Below are 22,965 nucleotides of genomic sequence, written 5' to 3'. Positions count from 1 at the left end.
TGCCCCTAAGACAATCCAACACATAACAGCAGGGTTCAAGATAGGACATACATGGAACGCCATAAGCTAAGTGTCTTGGATTTCAAACCAAAATTACCATAATGGCACACACAATTCTTCTTGTATGCATATACGTACAATAGTAATATGGACTACCAGTCAAAAGATGATAAATGGTAAATGGTCTGTATTTGTATCTCTCAATGAGCTTCATGAGGTAGTCACCTAAAATGGTTTACCAACAGACTTGAAGGAGTTCGCAGAGATGCTGAGGACTTGTTGGCCCTTTTGCCTTCACTCTGCGGTCCATCTCATCCCAAACCATCTTGATTGGGTTTAGGTCAGGTGACTGTGGAGGCCAGGCCATCTGGCGCAGCACTCCATCACTCTCTTTCTTGGTCAGTTAGCCCTTACACGGCCTGGAGGTTTGTTTGGGATCAATGTCCTGTTGAAAAATCAATGATGGACCAACTAAATGCTGCTATGAACGATTTGGTCTTTATACAACCAATGGAAGAGCTTGGTGCGCATTGCCAGCAATAGGTTGGACTCGTTCTCGGTGGGTGTTGAACTCTGCCATGGCTGCCCTTTGTCACCAATTCTGTTCATAATTTTTATGGTAAGAATTTCTAGGCATAGCCAAATGGTGAAAGTAGTTAAGGAGTTTAAGAATCTCAGGGTCTTCCTCAAGAGTTAGGGTAGAGGGAAGCGGGAGCTCAACAGACGGATTGGAGCTTAATGTAAAAGTTAATCTCTCAATTTACTGGTCGATCTTCGTCCCTACCCTCACCTATGCTCACTAGCTCTGGGTAGTGACCGAAAGAATGAGATCACCGATACAAGTGGCAGAAATTAGCTTTCTTTGAAGGGTGTCTGTTCTCTCCCTTAGAGATAGGGTGAGGAGTTCATCCATCTGGGAGCAGCTCTGAGTAGAGTCACTACTTCTCCACAGTGAAAGCAGTCAGTTGAGGTGGTTCGGGCATCTGACAAGTATGCTTCTTGGGCGCCTCCTGAGTGAGGTCTTCCAGACATGTCAAACTGGGAGAAGGCCCTGAGGAGGCCTCGGGCAGATCCAGACACGCTGGAGAGATTATATCTCTCAGCTGGCCTGGTAACTCCTTGGTGTTTCCTTGGAAGAGCTAGAAGAGATGGATAGGGAGGTCTGGGCTTCTCTGATTAGACTGCTGCCCTCATGACCCAGGCCCAGAAAAGCATGGAAAAAGAATGGATGGGTGGAAAGATCTGTGACAATACTACTGAAATGATCGTCTTCGGACTGGGTGAATTTTCCTCATAGTTTTTATATGAACAGCTATTCAGTCATGAAATGCAAACAGTTTCTTGTGTATTGTGTATTTCGCTGTCTGTTTTACTTAAACACTGTTTGTTCAGACAGTGTCCTCTCTCTACTGTCTGAGTAGAAACAGCTACATACATGCTTGAAATATCTGAATATATGTCCATAATGTAACAGCTTCTCATCACACTCCACTGAACTGGTGTGTTGAATACAAATATGTTGCTGAGCTGAAGGACCATCCTTAAAGTTGAAAATGTTACAAAATACTCTCAGGGTGGAGATGAGATAAACACAAGCATCTTCAATAGAGCCATTGAGAGAATGTAACTGATAGCTAAAGCCCTCAAGTTAAGAGGACTTCTCAGCATCAACCTTTTGTTTTTGTTTGTTTACCTTGTTGGTAAAATTGATTGGCTGGCTGAGATATTAGTTACCACATTTTTTTGTGATGGTTCCAAATCTCCTCTTCAATGACATCAAGTAAGGCCGTAAAGTGAGGTCATCATCAGTGGAGATCTTGAAGTTTGTCTGCTTGCCTGCCCACCTTTAACAGCTGGCGTTCACAATGAGAAAGTGTAGGACTGGATAGAGCTTACAGTCAGATCAATAGACTGACAATAATAGAAAATTAATCTGGTGTAAGTGTCAGACAAATAAGGAAGATGGGGAATAAAGGGATTTTTATAATTTGGAGAATAATCAATGAAAACAAATATGTGACAATTTTTACAAACTTATGTTGTTCATTCAAACTGAAAGAAACGCCACAGAAATACTAGTGGAAATTTCAGCATTTCGAAGATGCCAAAACTGTCAGGCTCAATTCTGGAAAGATGTGTCTGAAACAGTACATTTACATTTAAAAGTCTTAGAATATGAATATTTCATTCAGTGGAAGAAAAATGTTTATTCTTATTACTGTGATTAAAATTCTGATCAGCTTGTGGTCTTGCTTCTCCCGTACAAATTGTATTCATATCGTACTAATTAGGGATCAACCAACTTGCGTTTTTTAGGGCTTATGAAAGCTACTTTTGGCTGCTCACTCGTTAGAAGGGTCACCGCAGCAGGTAGCTTTATATTTATCTTTTGCAGAATTTTTTTGCTAGATGTCCTTGCTGACCCCTGAGAGTGTTTGTATCTCCAGCTTGAAACAAACCAGTAATCTTTGGCTGAATGTATAAACAACGACACTTTGGACCCACGAAAAATTATTAATCAAAGGGAACAAATTATAGAATATATATGACATCGTTTTGTGTACAGTAGTGTAAATCCAGCAAAGAAGTTATCCTTGAATCTTTTCTTCCACTATTTAGTTCACCTTTATCACCACCTGCTGATATAAGTAAAGCTGCTAATGCTCTCATCAGTGATGAGAGCATTAGCAGATGAGAGCATTAGCTCTGAGCTGGGAGAATAACGCAGGTCTAAATCCACCAGTTGTGAGATGAATATGAAACATAGATACTTTAAAAAGTTGCAAATTAGTTATACTGCAAAACCTAGGAAAAAGACTTTTGTGCAAGAATTGTGTAGATTTTTGAAAGGATTAAAAATGCAAAATGTTTTCATGTGATTGGGAATCTCTCTCATGTCACTTCTGTTTGGCAGAAAGATTGTCACAATATCCCAAATACTATTAGGTCAGGCACTTAAATATAAAAAATAACGAATGAGTAAATTAGCACACCTTTTTAATAATTTCATATTTTATGAGGTGGTGTACTGCAGCATTGTTAGAGCAAAGTTTAGTATTGTTAGCAATTGCATGCCAAAATAGTATCATCTACTAACTAAGAGCAAGGGTCACCTTCCAACGTGACATGAGGGACTGCAACATTCTGTGCTTCACGGAGACATGGCTGACCCCCACAGTGCCGGACCAGGCCGTAACTCCGTCGGATTCATTCTTTGTGCTCCGCGCGGACAGAACGGCAGAGTCGAACAAAACCAAAGGTGGAGGAGTGTGTTTCATGGTAAACAGAAAGTGGTGTGATGCCAGGAGCATTTCTACTCTCTCCAGCGGCTGCTCGCCACATCTGGAGTTCCTGAGCATTAAGTGCCGCCCTTTCTATCTGCCCCGTGAGTTCACCTCAGTCATCGCCACGGCGGTCTACATCCCACCCCAAGCGGACACAGGTATGGCTTTGTCCGAATTACATGATGTGCTGAGCTCGCTTCAAAACAAGGACCCGGGCGCAGCCCTCATTGTAGCAGGAGACTTTAACAAAGCGAACCTCAGACAAGTCATGCCAAACTTTTACCAGCATGTCTCGTGTCCAACGAGAGGGGATCGGATTTTGGATCACTGCTACACGCCATACAAGCAGGGCTACAAAGCTGTCTCACACCCGGCTTTTGGGAAGTCTGACCACAACGCCATCTTCCTCATTCCCCAGTATAAACAAAGCATACGGAGGGAAGACGTGACCACGAAGGAAGTAAAACGGTGGACTGCCCAATCAGAAGCTACGCTACAGGACGCACTCAACGACGTAGACTGGGACATGTTCAGAGCATGCGCAGTCGACATCAACGAGTTTACGGAAGTAGCAGTATGCTTCGTCAATATGCTAGCGGAGGAGATTATCCCCACTGCGAGAGTCACCACATTCCCAAACCAGAAACCATGGATGGACAGATCGATCCGCACTGCAGTAAACGCCAGGACCGCCTCCTACAACGTGGGTCTCGCCACTGGCGATATGAGCGCCTACAAAGCGGCCTCATACGGCGTGCGGCGCGCGGTGAGAGATGCCAAACGCAGGTACCGGGAACGTGTGGAGTCCCGCTTCCACCAGGGCGACACACGGAGTATGTGGCACGGACTACACACCATTACGGACTACAAAGCCAGGGACACTGCGCCGATCAACGCCGACTCTGCATTCACCAATGAGCTGAATCGGTTCTACGCCCGTTTCGAGGTTAGCCAGGCGGCTAATGCTATCTACCGCCTGACTACCGAGGACAGTGACGTCATCAGCGAGAGACCGGTGACCAGCATCGCGGAGCATGACGTCCGAGCGGCACTGAGGAGAGTGAACACAAGGAAAGCGGCGGGGCCAGACGGCATCACCGGCCGTCTGCTGTGCTGCTGTGCTGACCAGCTAGCAGGTGTGTTCACTTACATCTTCAACGAGTCCCTGGCGAAGTCTGTGGTCCCCACATGCTTCAAAAGATCCACCTTCATCCCTGTGCCCAAGAACAGCAAACCCTCATCCCTGAACGATTACCGGCCAGTTGTACCTACCTCAGTAGTAATGAAGGTGTTTGAGAGGCTGCTGAAGAACATCATCTCCTCCTCCATCCCAGACACCACAGATCCGCTCCAGTTCGCCTACAGATCCAACAGATCCACAGAGGATGCCATCGCCCACGTCCTACACACCACTCTCAGCCACGTGGACAAGAAACAGGGTAACTATGTGCGAATGCTGTTTGTTGATTACAGTTCAGCGTTTAACACAATAGTGCCCTGCAGACTGTTCACAAAGCTGAGGGATCTGGGACTTAACAGCCGTCTGTGTGCATGGGTGTTGGACTCAGGTGGTGAGGGTGGGCAGGTGCTTCTCCAACAGCATCACCATCAACACAGGAGCACCTCAGGGATGTGTCCTCTCGCCACTGCTCTACTCCCTCTACACTTCAGACTGTGTGGCCACCCATGGCTCCAACACCATTGTGAAGTTTGCTGACGACACAGTGGTGTTGGGTGCCATCTCCAACAACGATGAGGCGGCCTACATGGATGAAGTGAAGAATCTGGCATCGTGGTGCCAGGACAACCACCTCCAGCTGAACGTCAGCAAGACCAAGGAGCTGGTGGTGGACTTCAGAAGGGGTCAGCACAGAGACTACAAGCCCATTATCATCAATGGCGCTCCAGTGGAGAGGGTGCAGTCCTTCAAGTATCTTGGTGTCCACATCTCCTCAGACCTGACATGTCTGCCCACATTCAGGTCCAGACCAAAAAGGCTAGGCAGCGCCTGTATCACCTACGACAACTGAGGAAGTTCAGGGTCTCTCCAAAGATCCTCAGGATTTTCTATACAGGCGCTGTGGAGAGCATCCTCACACAGAACATGACATCGTGGTTCGGGAACAGCTGTGTGAAGGACCAAAAAGCTCTCCAGAGAGTGATCCGTACAGCAGAACGCTGCTGCAGGATTGCTCTCCCCCCGCTTCAGGACACCTACACCAGGAGATGCCGGACTAGAGCAGCGCAGATACTGAAGGACCCGTCCCATCCAGGCAACAAACTGTTCCAACTTCTGCAATCTGGTAGAAGGTTCCGCATCTTCCGGGCAAGGACAGAGAGACTCAAGAGGAGCTTCTATCCCCAAGCCATCCGTGCCCTAAACACACACACCCGCCCTCTCACATCATCTATAATTGACTGAGACAGGACTCTTCCAGACACTAAACCAAGGCACAATGTACATTTCAATTCCTTTAATTTTAAATGTGTTTATATTGTCTATCCTGTAAAATAGTCAGATATCTATTCATATTAATGTACAGAATTCACCTGCTTGCTGCTACTACTGCACATTCACCCAGTGTATATATATATATATATATATATATATATATATATATATATATATATATATATATATATATATATATATATATAAATAATGTTCTTCCTCTACACCCCCCCCCCCCAATTTTTGCACATGTCGAGGAGCGTGTCAGGCTACATTTCACTGTGTGTTATACTTGTATAACTATGCATGTGACAAATAATAAAGAACCTTGAACCTTGAACTATGTTTCACTTCCTCCAACTTCAAACTGTTCTTTTGATTGTTTGATTGTAGATTTAAGCTCACTTTTAAATAGCAGAATGCCAAATGTCATGTGGAGATGGGCTGACTTAGTGTCAAAGCCTACAAACTGGTTGATCTGGCTACATTTAGACAGTAAGCTCTGAGAATTCTTTGGAAATGAAAGGACCCAGTAGTTAATATTGGTATAAACATTTCATTAAATAAGAAAACTCAATTTCTAGTTATTGACTTTTTTGTGCCTTTCCAGAAGGGAGAATTTTCTGAGATAGTCAGTCATTTTGAATCTACCCTGAATTTATTTTGATCACTGCTAGAAGAAAACATTAAACATGAAAAACATGCAACAGCAGGAACCATGCAGAATTTCACCTCTAGGGGAAAGCTGTTTCTTGTCCAGGGCAGAGGCAGTTGATACTAAACAGCTTAAATCATAAAAAACAGAGCACAGAATACAAGATGATGGATGAGAGCTGTCACCAATGATGGATCCCTTCTTTTATTGTTCAGTCAAGTGGAACGCTTTAGCTGTCACAGAATGACAAGCATCAGTCTCTGTGACAGAAAGCAGCCTGAGATGGCGGAAAACAGCAAACATGTCCACATATGGCTAAAATGTGTAGAGATATCCTAAAAAGAACATATGAGCTCAGTGTCAGATGGATCTGTTCCTGTTCCAGCATAGCAATATTCTAGTGTGGAGGGTAATGATTGTTGCCATCGATCAAACTAGTGGGAGAATTCACCATGATTCCAAAATATTATATAAAACCAAAGTCATGAACTTAAAATAAGATCATATAGATAGATGGAGCGATATGATATTTGGATTGGATATCAGTAAGGTCAGAAACTTGTATCAGATATCAATGACTTTGGGTCAATTCAGAGCCAATGCAATAAAGTTAGCTGTAGTATTGTGATGTTTTGTTAAAACTGATGATCACACGTCTGTGTTGAGGGAGAAGTGAGTGCTTGGAACTGACCAGCAGGGTTTCCAAATAAGCTACTAACTAAAATTACAGCCCTTCAGCATAGCAAAGAGTCCTCCAAAAGCCACCAAAAGGGCAAGAGAGTTTTTTGTCTGTGAGTCACTGCAATTTATTTAACACACATTTGGAAGGGGCCTCTTATTTCACAAACTGTAACACAGTAATCATTATTACTATTATTGTTATTATCATTGTAATTATTCTTATAAGTCAGTTTTATCCCCCACAAAGCTTGATCTATTTTTTCACCCTGTAGAGACCTTGTTATTATGTTTTTGTAAAAGCAAAAAGGCTTTGCTTACATGTATGATGCCAGTTGAATTTCTTCATGCTTTCATTAAACATTCAAGAAAGAACACTCTCATGGACCACCTGTTTTCCTTTCAAACTGCTCCACTCACCCTGCACCTAACAAGGTAAATTTGAGTAATTGGGGTACACAGGTGCAGAGGGAATGTAGCAGGAAGAGCTGCTGCTAGAGAGCAATTTGTATATTCATTAATATTCTGTATTCATCAGTCTGCACAAAACCCCCAATGCTAAGACACACACACACACACATATATATATTAGGGGGGCAACGATACACAAAATTCACGGTTTGGTTTGGTTCAATACTTTGGTGTCACGGTTCGATATTTTTTTGATACAAAAAAATGTTCATGCCTTTTTAATTTGTCATTTATTAAAATTATAAAATATATTTTAACTCAAAAGTACAGTTTTTTGTCTGCTTCCACTTGTCTTTGCACTAGGATGATGTCGGAGTAAATGTGCAGTCATATTCGTTGTGCTCCCACTAGTGCTGTCAGCGTTAATCTAGTTAAAATGACATTAACGCCATAACGCGGCAAATCTCCGTTAACAAGTTACCGCGGATCGCCCCGTGCGTGGGGCTGGACGGCGTCCACACGTTAACAAGCTAACTGTGCTAACGCACTAGTTCCCACCAATTGAGCATTGCGTGGCACATCCAACATACTGTTTTACTTTTGGGGAGGTTCAATTTCGGGTAGCAATTTTGGGCCGTTCTAAAACTTTTGACTGATTCTGTATATGCAGTCCTGATCAAAATTTAAGACCACTTGAAAAATAGGAAAAAAATCATATATTACATGATTGGATCTTAACAAGGTTCCAAGTAGAGCTTCAACATGCAACAAGAAGAAATGGGAGTGAGAGTTTTGTCTCACTCTCATTTCTTCTTGTTGCATGTTTTCTACCAAGCTGCAAGCTTCTACAGTTCCTTTGGTATAGCTACATCTATCACTGCGGCTGTCTTCTTCTGCTTGTCCACCACTACTATGTCTGGTTGACCAATTTTTCCGTATGTATCTGAAAGTCCCACAGGACCTTAGCAGGGTCATTCTCAACCACCCACTTATAGGGGGCGTATCCCGTTTTGATATAGGGACTTCCAAACTATACTGGGATGTTACTGGGTATACTATGCCATCCTCCTGGTTATGGTTTTCAATGTATGCCCTGCCTGCTAACATCTTGAACCCTGCAGTTATGTGCTGGATTGTCTCAGGGGCACAGCCTGGTGTGGTAGAGCCAAGTCTTTATGGATTTTGTGCTTAGAGCTCATTGATATGGTGCCATGATTAGTGCCTCTGTGCTGTGTCATTTTAATAAAAACAAGAAAGTTTAAGCAATGCAATACCAGGAGAGAAACTTTAAATCAGCTAATCACCAAAAAAGTGAAAAGGCCCTTTAAAGCAGGTATTAGTGTAACTGGTGCTGATGTTAATAACAGTATAATCATACAGAAAAGACATACTAGGGGCTCCTATGCAGCTTTGTTTCTTGGTCCCCAATTACAAGATGTTTTACTTCTCTCTGGAGCGTGTTATTGTTTTTTAGCCAATAATGGTTTCTTTCTTTGACATCTATTTACTTGAATCTTTTAAATCCTGCATTGTTTGAGCCTTAAAATGAAAACTTGGTTAAGAATTTTGCAACATACTGTAGGCCCTGTGAAAGGTTTATGCATATTAGTTTTATTTTATGCATTGGTATTTGTCAGTCTTGATTTAAAACGTATGATTTTTGTGCAGTACCTACATAGAAAATATTTCATTTCCCAAAGTCTGAAGGAAAACATGATGCAGAACGATTTATGTTTTAAATAAGGTCTTGGAGTCGCTGCATCCTTAACGTGACAGGTTGTTTTTCTGAGTCTCTGAATTGCTGACATTTCTCCCCGAAATTAATTAATTCCTTGTTGAATGGAAAATGTGGATCTCCACTATTAACTCCAGAAGAGAAAATGTAAATCCAGCTGTAGGATCACTGATATGGAAAATACAAAAAAGTTTTTTTTATTTTTTATGTTTTTTATTTTGTGTTGTACTTTTTATGATTCATATCAGCAATTAAAACAAGCCTATTATAATTTCTGATAAACTATATTGGATGACTTCTATCAGAGTTGTAACTTAAATAAAAGTAACTGCATTTATTTTTTATATTCTCCCTTCCCTTTTTTTTTTAGTTTCTTTTCAATATGAGCAGAACCTCAGGGATGTTCTTCATTTCTGCAGGAAATGTAGGCTCTGTAGTTCTGTAGGAAATAAACTTCAGCTTCTCTCTGATGTGTTAAACCTGCAGTGCTCTGATAGTGTCAGCTCTCAGACAGGGTTGCATTTACAGTACAGTGTTTAATTTGTAGACTGTCACTGAGCAAGTCAGGCTGAGTGACATTTGTGTTGCTGTTAGGCCCCCAGCTGTCTATCTTCCTCCCTCTTCCTTTCCCTCTGTGAATCCTGATGAGGTGTCCAGTGGTGCTCTGTTCAACACACTGAAGTTGAAATCAATCAGCTCTTCAATCTTTTTCTAAAGGACCATTATCCAGCCCCGGCAGGCCTGTTGGCCTGCCTACAGCAGGATCTATGACTTCTCTTTTTCACACCGTAAAGCTCACTAATTTGAATCTGACAGGAGTTGGAAGTTTGTTTAAATCTTAACAAATCAACTGTTAGATGTTTGAAAATGAATGTGGACAATATTTAACAGTCTGAGTAAAATCACTACTTTATTCCTCCATATCTTTTAAGTTCATAGTTTGGTTTGTATGACTTCTGATGTCTTCAATAAAAAAAAAAAAAAAAAAAATTATATATATATATATATATATATATATATATATATATATATATATACTCTTTTGATAACTTCGATGGGTTAATTTTTGCATGTTTTTGTGAGCTACAGTATTTCTGTTTTTGAGATTGTCTGTCAGTTTGCATCTTCTATTCCTGAAATCTTCTCTTAGCCTGTTGCGCTGAAAGTTTTTCCATATATATTGATTATTATTCTTTATTTGTTGTACAGCCAAGTTTTGTTTTTTTATATGCAAATGAATGAACAATTAAGAACATGTTGCAACTATTTTTCTAACAGATCTGTTATATTTTCAGCTGGGAGAAGCACATTAGAAAAATGGTTAAAAATGTACAAACAAACAACACTGATACATATCATTTGATCAAGATGCTTAAGCATGACATATTATGGTTAAAAGTTTTCTATATCATCCCAAAATTATAGGACATGTTATTGTCTGTTTTATTAGTTTGCTTTTTGCAGTGTAATTTTGAGTTTTTCATGATGTAATGGAAAGTTGCAATAAACTAAAACCGGCTTATACAGTAGCCTGCATTATCTGCACTTCTATGGGTCTAGTGGTTTTAACCTTGCTGTTTCTCCACAGATTCCTCAGATCAGCTATGCGTCGACAGCTCCAGAGCTCAGTGACAACACACGCTATGACTTCTTCTCCCGTGTGGTTCCTCCCGACTCCTATCAGGCTCAGGCCATGCTAGACATTGTGACAGCGATGGGCTGGAACTACGTGTCCACCCTTGCCTCAGAGGGAAACTACGGCGAGAGCGGCGTTGATGCTTTTGTCCAGATCTCCAGAGAGTTGGGTAGGAAACTGTAAACAGATATACAGTTAATTCAAGTCAAAGTGAGATTTAAAAGTTTTTTATACTTTGGTACTCGAGAGAGCTTAATTAAATATTGAACTTTTAAAACTAATTGAGTTAAATGGGACCAAAAGCTATTGATCTGATAAATTTGCTGCACTCTGTTGATGAATGAACAGAAGATGTCTTCTAACTGATTATTGATCTTATTATGCCAGAAGTTGACACATTTCTCCTTGACTGGTCACTGTGAGGTAATCAGGTTTGGCGCTTACTGAATAAAATGTTATCACATGGAGTTAAGCCCTTACATTAATTAATATAAACTTTTGAAATTAACCAGTGACCACATGTTTGATAGAGATTAGCATTTTGTTTGTATGTAGTTGTTCAATTCAATTTAACTGATTCTGTTCTGTTTTGTTACTTAAATTAATCAGAGGCTGGGACTGGCTCTATCACACTTTGAATGATGACGGCTTATGATATGATTTAAACAGATGAGCTTGCAATGCAGGGCAGCCAGCTCTAGGAGGAGTCTTGGTGTTTCCAAACTTCTTCCATTTATGGATAATAAATGATGAGGCCACTGCGCTCATTGGAAAATGACGATATTTTTCGGTATTCTTTCCCAGATCTGTACCTTGATAAAATCCTGTCTCAAAAATATAGAGACCTCATGGCTTGGTTTCTGCTCTGACATTCAAATTGTATCTGTATTTACTGAAAAACATAATTTACCACAGGTAGATTCCGATCAAGTTCTAGAAACATATGACAGATGATTAGTTGAAATAGGATGCACTTTCATCTTCCTAGCCACCTCTTCCTGCTTGTCTGGGGAAACACAGAGTTGTTCCTAGGCCAGCCGAGAGATATAATCTCTCCAGCAAGTCCTGGGTCTGCAAGGGGGCCTCCTTCTGGTGGGACATTGCTATAACCTCTCACCCAGGAGGCACCCAGGAGGTATCCTTTCAGATGCCCCAACCAACTCAACCTGCTCCTTTCAATGTGGGGGAGTTGCTGCTTTGCTTTGAACCCCTCCGGATGGATAAACTTCTCACCCTGTCTCTATGGGTGGATGGCCCTTGCCACTTTGTATCCACAGTCTGATTCTATTAGTAACTACCCAGACCTTGTGATCATAGGGGAGAGCAGAGAGATACATCAACCAGTAAACTGAGAGCTTTGCTTTCATGCTCTTTTTATCACAACGGAATAATGCAACATCCACTTTTCTGCAGCCATAACCTGAATCCATCTGTCGATCTCCCACTCTCTTCTCCAGTTACTCATGAACAAAACCATGAGTTACTTAAACTCCTCCACTGTTGGCAGCAACTCATCCTTGACTTGGATTAGGCACTCAACCCCTTCATGGTTGAGGACTCAGACTTGGAGGTACTGATTCTCATTTCCACCGCTTCACATTCAGCTGTGCACCACTCAAATCTGAGCTGGATACAATCTGATGAAGCATATAGAACCATATCATCTTCAAAAAGCGGAAAGATTCTAAGGCCACCAAAGTGGAAGCCTTCCACCACATGGCAAGACATTCTGTACATAAAAAGCATTAAAAATTCAAATTCAAATTCAAATTTTTATTTGTCACGTACACAGTCATACACAGTACGATATGTAGTGAAATGCTTGGACAACTGCTCGTGACCTAAAGAAAACAAAAAAGGAAAAGGCTATGAATAAGAAAGGAAATAAATATGAAAAATTAAAAAGGGTAAATTTAACTAGGAAGGAATAAAATATAAATTAAGGTTAAAAATGAAATAACTGTACAACACAAATTAGAATGAAGGGTAAATTTAACTGGTTAGAATAAGATAAAGATAAATATATAAATTAAAGTTGAAAATAAAATAACTGTACAACAAAATACACAATACACAATATAGAACTATATAAGAATGTATGAAGAAATCTAAATCTAAATAAATATATACACAATAACAGCAGCTGTACAAGTATTAACCGGAAATGAAGAATATAGTGACCAGTGTTGTGCAAAACCAAAGTCCAGAAAGTCCAGTGTGTGTGTAAGAACCATATGTGTGGGTCAGTACTGTGTGGTGGTGTGATTGAGAGACCGTATCGCCTGCGGGAAGAAGCTCCTCCTCAGTCTCTCTGTGTTGGTCTTCAGGGAGCGGAATCGCTTTCCTGACCTCAACAGAGAGAACAGTCTGTTGTTGGGATGGCTGAGGTCCTTCACGATCTTCCTGGCCTTGGTCCAGCACCGCCTGCTGTAGATTGAGTGCAGGTCAGGGAGCTCGGAGCGGATGGTGCGCTCAGCTGACCGCACAACCCTCTGTAGAGCTCGTCTGTCCTGCATGGTGCTGTTCCCGAACCAGGTTAAGATGTTTCCCGCCAGGATGCTCTCTATGGTGCAGGAGTAAAAGTTCCTGAGCACCTTGGAGGGCAGTTGGAAGTCTCTCAAGCGTCTGAGGTGGTAGAGACGCTGTCGGGCCTTTTTCACCACGGTGTTGATGTGACAGGACCATGACAGGTCCTGCGTGATGTGAACTCCGAGGTATTTGAAGCTGTCCACTCTCTCCACTGGGCACTCGTTGATGACGGGGGTCTGGTAGTTCCTCTCCTGCTTAGTGCTGAAGTCCACTATCAGCTCCTTTGTCTTACTGACGTTTAGAAGGAGGTTGTTCCTCTGGCACCAGTTCTCCAGATTCCTAATCTCCTTCAGGTAGGCCGTCTCGTTGTTATCAGAGATCAGGCCCACCACGACGGTGTCGTCAGCAAACTTGATGATGTGGTGGAGCTGGTAGTGGCCACACAGTCATATGTGTACAAAGAGTACAGCAGGGGGCTCAGAACACACCCCTGGGGGGCTCCAGTGCTGAGAGTGGTGGAGGCTGAGACATGTCCGCCCATCCTTACTGCCTGTGGTCTGCCAGTTAGGAAGTTGGAGATCCACTGACACATAGATGAGCTGAGTCCCAGATGCTCCAGCTTGGTGGTGAGTGTGGAGGGAATTATGGTGTTAAATGCAGAGCTGTAGTCTATGAGGAGCATTTTAACATAATTCCCCCTTCTAGTGTCCAAGTGAGTGAGTGATGTGTGGAGGAGATGAGAGATGGCATCGTCTGTGGAACGATTTGGACGGTAAGCGAACTGTAGTGGGTCCAGTGTGTCTGGTAGTGAAGAAATGATGAAGTCTCTGACCAGGCGTTCAAAGCACTTCATCACTACTGAGGTGAGGGCTACAGGGCGATAGTCATTGAGAGAAGCAGGGTGGGGTTTCTTCGGGACAGGAACAATGATGGACTCTTTGAAGCATGTGGGGATCACCGACTGAGATAAAGAGATGTTGAATATCTCAGTGAACACAGGAGCTAGCTGGTATGCGCAGTCTCTTAGGATACGACCTGGGATGCCGTCTGGTCCTGCTGCTTTCCTGGTGTTCACTCTCTTGAAGGCTCTCCTTACTTCATGCTCGGAGATGACGAGCACGTTTCCGGTGCTGGCAGTATCTTCCTGTCTGCAGCCGTTAGCGCCGCTAACACTAGCATTGTTGGAGACCTTAGCTGCAGCCTCGAAGCGAGCATAGAAAGTGTTCAGCTCGTCTGCCAGAGTCACGGCCGTGTTCGTCATACCGGTTGTTGGTGCTTTATAAAAGAATCAGTGCCGGAGTTCAGCATGTACTGGGAACAACTTAATGTTCCCGACTTATTGCCGGCAATGCAGAACGAGCTCCCACAATGTTTATATATAGGAACTGAACGGCTAATAGCAATGGACTAGACACCCCATACTCCCGAAACACCTCCCACAGAATACCCCACCCACACTATACATTTGTTCATATATACACACCATAGTGTATTGTTCTTCTTTGTTCTATTTGTATCTTATTTTGAGAAGGAAGGGGATTCATAGTTTATGTAGAATTTGGACCCAAAATACAGACTCCAAGGCAGGTTTGAACAAACGAAAAAATTCACCTTTATTCAGGTCAGGCAGCAGATCCTGGTGGCTGAAGCAAACAGGATTCAAAAGTAATCTGAAGCAGGTAAAACGTGGGGAAAACCGCAGGCAGACAAACAGTACAACATGACAAAGAACTAAGGAAAACTAAGGGTTAAATATACACACAAGGTAATCAGGGAAAGAGACACAGCTGGGGAAAACAAGGCGTAGGTGAATAGAATCAATTAACAAGCAAGAGGGGAAGCAAAATTGAACATAATGCACTTGAGATGAGAGGCCATTAAAATAACACAGGAAGCATAAACACTGCGATGGAGACTAAACAGATAAACTTGACAGACCAAAGTAAACAAAGACAAAAGTGACTATGGACATGGAAGACCTAACAGAAACAACGACTGGGCATGGGGAATATTGACATTTTCTGTTTGACAGAAACAGAGCGTCCAAAACTGAAAACACTGGGTGAAAAACCTGGATTCGTGACAAAGGGCACTCTATTTATTATATGTCCAAAATGTCACGAACATACTTTGCTGATATTTATGATATGATATTCAAGCAAGTGCTGAATTATTATATATAGTTCAGATTATAAGAGAAAAAGCTATTTCTCTGTGCATGACTTACAGTAAAAAGAAGAACTATGACTAGAAAAAGTTAATTTAAATGTAATTACATTTTTCATTTTCCATCTGTCATGTATTCTGCTTTATCACCTTGTTGCTTTATTGCTGACACATTTATCTGGCTTTGCAACACTGCTGTAATCTCTGCGCAAATGATGGCAGCTGTACTAATGATGAAAAATGGCTGCGATGGAGGCTTTTAAAAGCATCTGATTAATAACTGTGCAGAGAGCAGCTGTGGCTCCTGTGTGGGCTCAGTGAGGTGTCATCTATGCTGCTGTTGTCACTGTGCAAACACACGATGCTGCACATGCAAATGGCTTCATTAACAGAGTGAATATGTATTTACAATACTGTGCAAAAGTCTCTTGCTTCCCCTGATTTCTTTATTTTTTGCTTGGAAAAAGGAAAATGGATGGAGCTATTTATTGAAATGTGCAGACATGAGTAGAAATATAAAGGTAAAGAACAGTTTGTAACAAGCCTGAATCTCAGTAACGGTATGACCACCTTTATGTTTTAAGTTCAACCTGAAATTTCAAGAAAGCTTGCTCGTAATTTCTTTGATCAGTCTTAGTTCTAGAATAGTTCTCCAGGCTTTCTCAACATGCAGTTCTTTGCATGTTTGCAACATCGTATTGCATAATTATTATAATAGGGACGGTATTATGTACTGACAAGTACAGTGGTAAAACAATTCTTGTCATGAGGTTTGCACACACCTCAGGAGTAGATTGAACCCACTCCTCTTAGCTGAAACTCTCTAAATCCTTTAAGTGTTTTGGCGGGAACTTGGCACCCTGAAGCTTCACTTCCTTCAACAGACTTTCAATAAGGCTGAGGTCTGGAGACTTGGTAGGACACTGCATGACCTTAACGTGGTTCCACTCCTTTGTTGGCATGGTTGTCTGTTTTGGGTTGTTGTCATGCTGGAAGACCCACACAAACCTGTCTTTAGTGTTCTGGTTGAAGGAGGGAGGTTCTGTTCCAAATTGTTACAGTACATGGTCACATCCCTTGGCCTGTCAATGTGGTGAAGTTGTTCTGTACCTTTAGCAGAGAAACTTTAGCTGTTTCTCTGCTAAACATTTTCAACTCTGTGCTTGACTGTGTGTGTTCTTTGGGTAACACTAAGCATTTCTCTTCCTCCAATCATGGGGGATCAAGCTGGTGCCAAAGAGCACGATTTTGATTTTATCTCAATTTTGAACACAGGAGTTTCTCCCAAGCTTTCTCTGAATTATTTAGGGGTTCACTCACAAACCTAAGATTGGTCTGTACGTGTGTTTTCATGAGAAAGGAGATGGGCAGCGCAAAATTTAAATCCATTCAGTGTATTGTGTTAATAATGGTGTTCTTGGTGACTGTGGTCTTGTTATTGAGATATGAATGGGAGCAATGTTAATCTTAATCAAAATAGCTTGTTATTGTACTCATTTTACTCAATAACTTGCAAATCAATTTATAACTTTTATGAAAATGTTTGGTTTTTGGATTTTTAATTGATGTTTTTTTCTCTGTCCATTAAAATTAAACTACCATAGAAATGTTCATTTCTCTAATGAAGGCTCTTATCCTGTTGATCTTGTATAGTTATAGGTTTTCCAAGATCCATGTGTGAGGCATTATTTCATAGCCTTTCTGGTAGTCAATCCAAGTAATGCTAACTTGGACCAGTCTGGTCCTACAGTGTTGACTGACTCCTCTATCTACCAGTAGCTGGTGTTTTGCCCCCCTGGTTTCTATGCCAATTCCTTTCTTGGCCCTGCTCATGTATTGAGCGACATGACTTTTCACCTTAGCCCCATGAAAGAGAAGAGGAAAGAAGTGTCTGTCCAAAGGAAAAAGAGAAAAGACAATGAAGGTGGTAAAAGTGGAAATAGGTTTATCTCTGAGGTAACTCCCTGCACCCTGTAATGTGGTTTTCTTTGTGATTTGATGATCCAACTTCTGAGATATTGCCAGATGTTACTAATGTGGGTAACTTGAGGGCCATAGAGACCTGCTCAACTACAACATAACACAGGATTGCTGCCACAACCACCTTATGTAGTTTGTCTCCATGACAACAACTGCAGCTCTGACTGTAGCGTGGTGAGCAGTTCAGGGTCAGATTGATGAAACCCCCATATCCCCCTTGAGTTGATGCCTTTACCAAACACTCATCAAGTGAGGATATTTGAATAATTGTTATTTAACAAAAGCAGAAACTGAAAAATCATCTGGCTTTAGGCTATCTCAGTGTCTTTTGTCTTTTCTACAGTACCTATAAAAGATTAATCTAGCCAAAATGAACTATTTTCAAGCCTTGATTATTTAATTTCTTTTCTAAGCAGAAAACTCGCAAATTCTTTATTGAAAGAGAAAATCTGCACAGCCTTGGGAAAACCATGCAACCTCCAAACAGAAGGGTCTTGCCACAATTAAAAACTTGGACCTTCTTGCTATGACACAACAGTAGTGACTATATTTAGATCAGAGTTTGAAGTGCTAAGTTATATGGACTCATAGGCTCCGTAGTAGTGACTCACGTTTGTAGTGAAACCTAGCAGACAGTTAGCAGTTACAGCTGCCAGTGTCAACATCCAGCCAGCCAGTATAAAACGATCTTAAAATGTAAACTTTAAGCTTGGGGAACGTTAGAGAGAAAAATACTTTTTGTAGGAGCTGTAAACGTGCTCTTCTGCTGTAAAGTTGGGCATTTAAAGTGGCAGTCTATTTGGATTGACTCACTTTTGGGACCAGCCCAAAGTGATCATTAGAAGAGCTGCAGTTTTTGGCACTCGATGCTGAGATCAGGCCTCTGTGAGGTTACTCAGTTGCTGTTATTTAACACTAGTTCAACATGCTAAATTGAATATATGAATGTTGGACAATGCAACAGAAATCACAAGTGTCTGGTTTGAATTTTATCATGAAGTAATTAACAAAAAAGCAAGCTGATGATAATATTGCAAATTATACACAGAGAATGAATGAATGCATATTTCATTGTGTGGTTAGAAAATGAAAACCTTTAAAATCCAGAAAAACTTTAAAATAAAAAAATTCCTTCCATCTTCTTAATCTTTGTAAAAGTGTGACAGCTGGCCGATGGAGAGAGACTTTCCATCTGTAAGGCCACCAGCTGCTCTCCTGTGCTGCTGAGAGGTGCTTCCACTTCAGTGAATGATATTACATGACTCTAGGACAGAGGTAAGCAGGTAATTTTCCCAAGGGGCCACATGAGAAACTGGAACGGTTATAGAAGACCAGAGCAATAAGATGAACTCAGTTTTAATTGTATCTCTTCACAAACTGCTCTACTGGTAACAGTAAGCTAATACTCACAATTAGACAATGAAAAATATGAAACAAGAATAGTAAAAACAACATTTTATCACTATTCAGTCAACATTCCCCAACATTCCTGTTGTATTTCCTTTCATTCAGTATATTGCAAAAATGTGAAAAAATGTCCGCTTTGTTTTTCCAGTGAAATTCCTGATGTCCCACAATATCCGTGATCTGTGGAGTTGGGCAAATTCTCAAATGTTTCCTCTTTCTCAGAGCATGTTAGCGTAAACAGGTCAACCCAACACAACTCCCCACCAAATAATGGCTTACTCTTTTTTTAGAGTTTGGTTGGGAATCACAAAACTAGTCTTGAATGCTCCATCCCTGGATAAAGCTCGGTAAAACGTCATTGTTGCTTTGGAGCTTTGCTAGGAAAGGTTCAGATGTTTAAAGCCGACCCTTGTCCTTTGTCATGTGTCTGTAATGGAATCCTGTAATTCATATAAGAGGCTGAAGCAACTAGTTTTTTATAGATGATTACATTTTAACCAAGGCCTTGGCTTCTGGCTCTACGTCTCACAGCTTCAATGATAAACTCTCAGCAAAGGAAAAATTTGCAATATGAACTAACCCTAACAGGCAGCTTAGATGTGTGCTTCTTCCTTTGTCCTGCAACCCAATGCTGAATTTTCAACTCTGCATCCCGACAGCTGTCTGTTGCTGCTGCAGCCTGACTGCTCATTGTTACCACCAGAGCAAGCTACCCACAAATGTCACATGATGTGTTGAATGCGGACCCAAATAGAGACTCTAAGATAGAGTAGCATAAAGAAGCAACACAAAATCAAGGCAACAGGGGGAAACAAAGTCCAAAAATCCAAATGGGAAGTGGCAGAAAATGAAGTTCATAAATCAAAGCATGGGAAAACACACTGGTAATGCACAGAGAATAAACAGTATGACATGACAAGGAACTAGGGAAAAGGTTTAAATACACAGAGATAACGCAGATATTGGAAACAAGTGGGGAACACTGAACCTAAAACGAATCATGGCAGACAAAGCAAGGGGAGCACACGAAATAAAGAGCACACAAGATGAGAGACTAACAAAAATAAGACATGAAGTTGCTAAACATCGGACATGAAAACTAAAAGAAACAGAATACAAATAACCTATGACTAAGACTAGAGGTGGTCACTAAATTAGTGAGATTTCCTCTGCAGCTTACTAGTTATCTTTGCTTCCATCTTCGCTATCTGTGCTTTAAGATGCACATTTGAGAATTATACCAGGGAGTCAAATACTTTCTTTGTCAGAGGAGCCACAATAGTAGTAAACATGCTAAACTATTTACAAGATAATCGACCTCTGTGGGAGTAGCATTCAGGTAGCTGTTCTGCTCTGTGTTGGCACATAGCATGGAAGAAGATAACAGTGGAGCAATTCTTAGACTTATTTAAAGCACATTCAAAAAGGCATCTACTGTGATAAAATGTATTCCCCATTACTGTGAATTTAAATGTTATTAGAAAATGATCTGACAAAAAAGGGTTTTTAAGGAATACTGTTAAATGTACAGTTTCTATGCCATATGTCAGAACAAGATCTAGAGAGTGATGAAAGTGGTCGGTGGGTTCTTTTGCATTTGAGTCTAATGGTAGAATAAATGCTCTGCTAAGGCTGTAGTTTTCAGTATTTTGCTGAGGATATTACCACATCATTTAGAAAAGATATTGAGAGAATAACAGAACTGTTTTGATCTCTGACAGTGAAAAGCTGTTGTGCTTTCTTCAGTCTGTCACTGTCTCACCACCGTTCAGTTAATCCTGGAGCCTCCCCACCAGGAGAAGTGTGATCTTCCTGCTTTCTTTCAGTGGGAAATCGTAGCTGTCAGCAGACTGAGTCCTATTTGAACTTATATCAGACTGAGATGACACCAACTGTCTCCAAAATGACATCCAGCTCAGAAGCTGTTAATTATGTGTTCATGTTCGAAACCTGCAAACAAGTGTTGTCTTAAAATGATTCTGCTTAAAAAAAAAAAAAAAAAAGAGAGTACACTATATATAATGAATCGCTATAAAATGAGTAAACTTTAACAAGAGTTTTGTAATGTATTCTAAAATTTTCACAAGGTGTAATGATGTAAATTTGTTGTAATGAATAAATATCCAGCAGCTTCGGTCATCTTTCGAGGAAGCAAAGATGCAGAGTTATCTGCTGTTTTTTCCTTGACTCAGGGTGAAAGTTTAGCATTTTAATAATGAAAAACTGTCACAAGAAAATATTATTTTTTGAATAGCAGCAGATATTCCCCCTCCTTCAGTTTTTAGTCAGATATAGTATAGTCCTCTGTGTATTTGTGTGTTTGCAGCAGATTAACCCTTTACAGCCGATCGGAGCGGGCACGCTCTGTTTTGCGTAACTATTTTTAAATCCCGGTAGCGCTGCAACCAAGTAAGCTAGCGCACTAATTTTTTTTGCATATGAAACTGGAGGAGTTTTACTTACATCTTATGCCATCAGCTTGTCCTAGGTCACAGTTTCCTTCCACATATAGCTTTGCAAAAACTGCATAAAAATCACTTGCAGCAACAAAAACATGATATTCCAGAAACACGCTTCGCCGATCCATCAGCTGTTTGTAACACTTCCTAGTCCATCAGCGCGAACTATCACATGACCGCATGACCTGCCCGAAACCGGAAGTGACGTCATTTTGCGGAAATGTAGTTTTTTACGATCGGGGCCTTATGAGCTTGTGTTTTACTTGTTATGTGTTTTAAAAAGTTATGTTTGACTTTATGACTTTCTGTGTCGTTTCTGGGATGCTTAAGACTCATATTGCACTGCTGGAAATAGTTTATTTTGATGCATATGCTGTTATTTTGCAAATTTGCACTATAATATTTATTTTCGTTTTTCCTGCAGTATATAAAAATTGGTGTATTTCAAAAATAAAACTATGAAGACACTCAAAATAAATTTCCTGTGGTGGGAAACTAGTTTGTGTAACTTTTTTGTATTTACAGTTTTGAGGGATAAGCCTCTTAAATTTCTCTAACTAGAAATATATGTTAAAAAAACAAAAACGATTTTCAATTTTTTTGTAGTTTATTGCACTTTTTTGCAATTTATGTAATTACTATGCACCTAATGCAGACATATTATTAAAGTTTGGGCTATAATGGTTGTATTGATGTATAGCAACTTGAAATGCTCCCAAAAATGGCTCCACAGCATGTAAAAATATAATATAAGCTCTGGCGAACTTGGTTCTATGGTAGGTCTTAAAGGGTTAACTAGAGAAACTGTTTGTATTTCCACTGGCTTTCTGTTGGATCAGCTGTGGAAAAACTCTGCTGTCGTTTTTCTTCTTCTGAAGTGTAAAATCCTGTACAAGATAATCTGCTTTTGTTTCTCTCAGTTCCCCATTTTCTTCTATCTTCTCATCTGTATTTCTTTAGCCCTTAAACTTTTTTCTTTTTTTCCCATTCTACCGTATGGCATACATGCTTTCTGTTAACTGTCCCCCTGTTAAATATATGCTTTTCACATTTGCTGTTGTCCAGTCATGGATGAAATGTATTTTCTGACTTTTACCCTATTTTCTTGTTATCACTCATTTATTTATTTTCACTTTTTCCTGAAGAGGAGTTTTTTTCATCCTTATGCTCTGCATGCAGTCAAAGGAGTGGATGAATATTTCATGGGAAGGGATTCCTCCACCTTTCCTCCCTTGAGAGGAGAGCATCTGCAGTTAGTAACTAACCTTTTCTCCAACACATAAAACAGTCCATTAGTGGCAGCCAGTCGGACACAGTGAGGTGAGGGGGAGGTGAAAGTCATTTGCACTAAGAAGGAAGGGTGTGTCATTTGGGAGCTTAGTCCCAGGATTTCAGTAAGAGGCTGCTGAAGTAACAGGACTGTTTACAGCAGAATTTTTAAGGACGCGAAAGAAGAAAAAAAATATTAAGAACAAAAACAGGAACAGCAAATTTCTAGATACTTTGGGGCTTTTACAGGTCTGGTGGAAGCTAAATTAGCTTTGATAGCTGTAGCTTACTGGTAGGAATTAGC

The 22,965-nt window shown here is 40.8% G+C and overlaps 1 protein-coding gene across 2 annotated transcripts in view; it reads left to right on the top strand.

Annotated features, from left to right (window-relative positions):
- The window catches only part of LOC309710365 (metabotropic glutamate receptor 8-like), a 143,206-nt gene that overhangs the window by 61,154 nt on the left and 59,087 nt on the right, over positions 1-22,965 (top strand). For both annotated transcript variants that reach the window (XM_082539751.1, XM_082539750.1), the window contains exon 3: positions 10,804-11,020. In XM_082539751.1, the coding sequence (XP_082395877.1) occupies positions 10,804-11,020 (217 nt within the window). The remainder of the gene's footprint in view (positions 1-10,803; positions 11,021-22,965) is intronic.

This window comes from Aulonocara stuartgranti (assembly GCF_965226115.1).
Source record: "Aulonocara stuartgranti genome assembly, chromosome: 7".
Classification (NCBI taxonomy): Eukaryota; Metazoa; Chordata; class Actinopteri; order Cichliformes; family Cichlidae; genus Aulonocara; species Aulonocara stuartgranti.
This window is presented reverse-complemented; position numbering and strand designations above follow the sequence as displayed.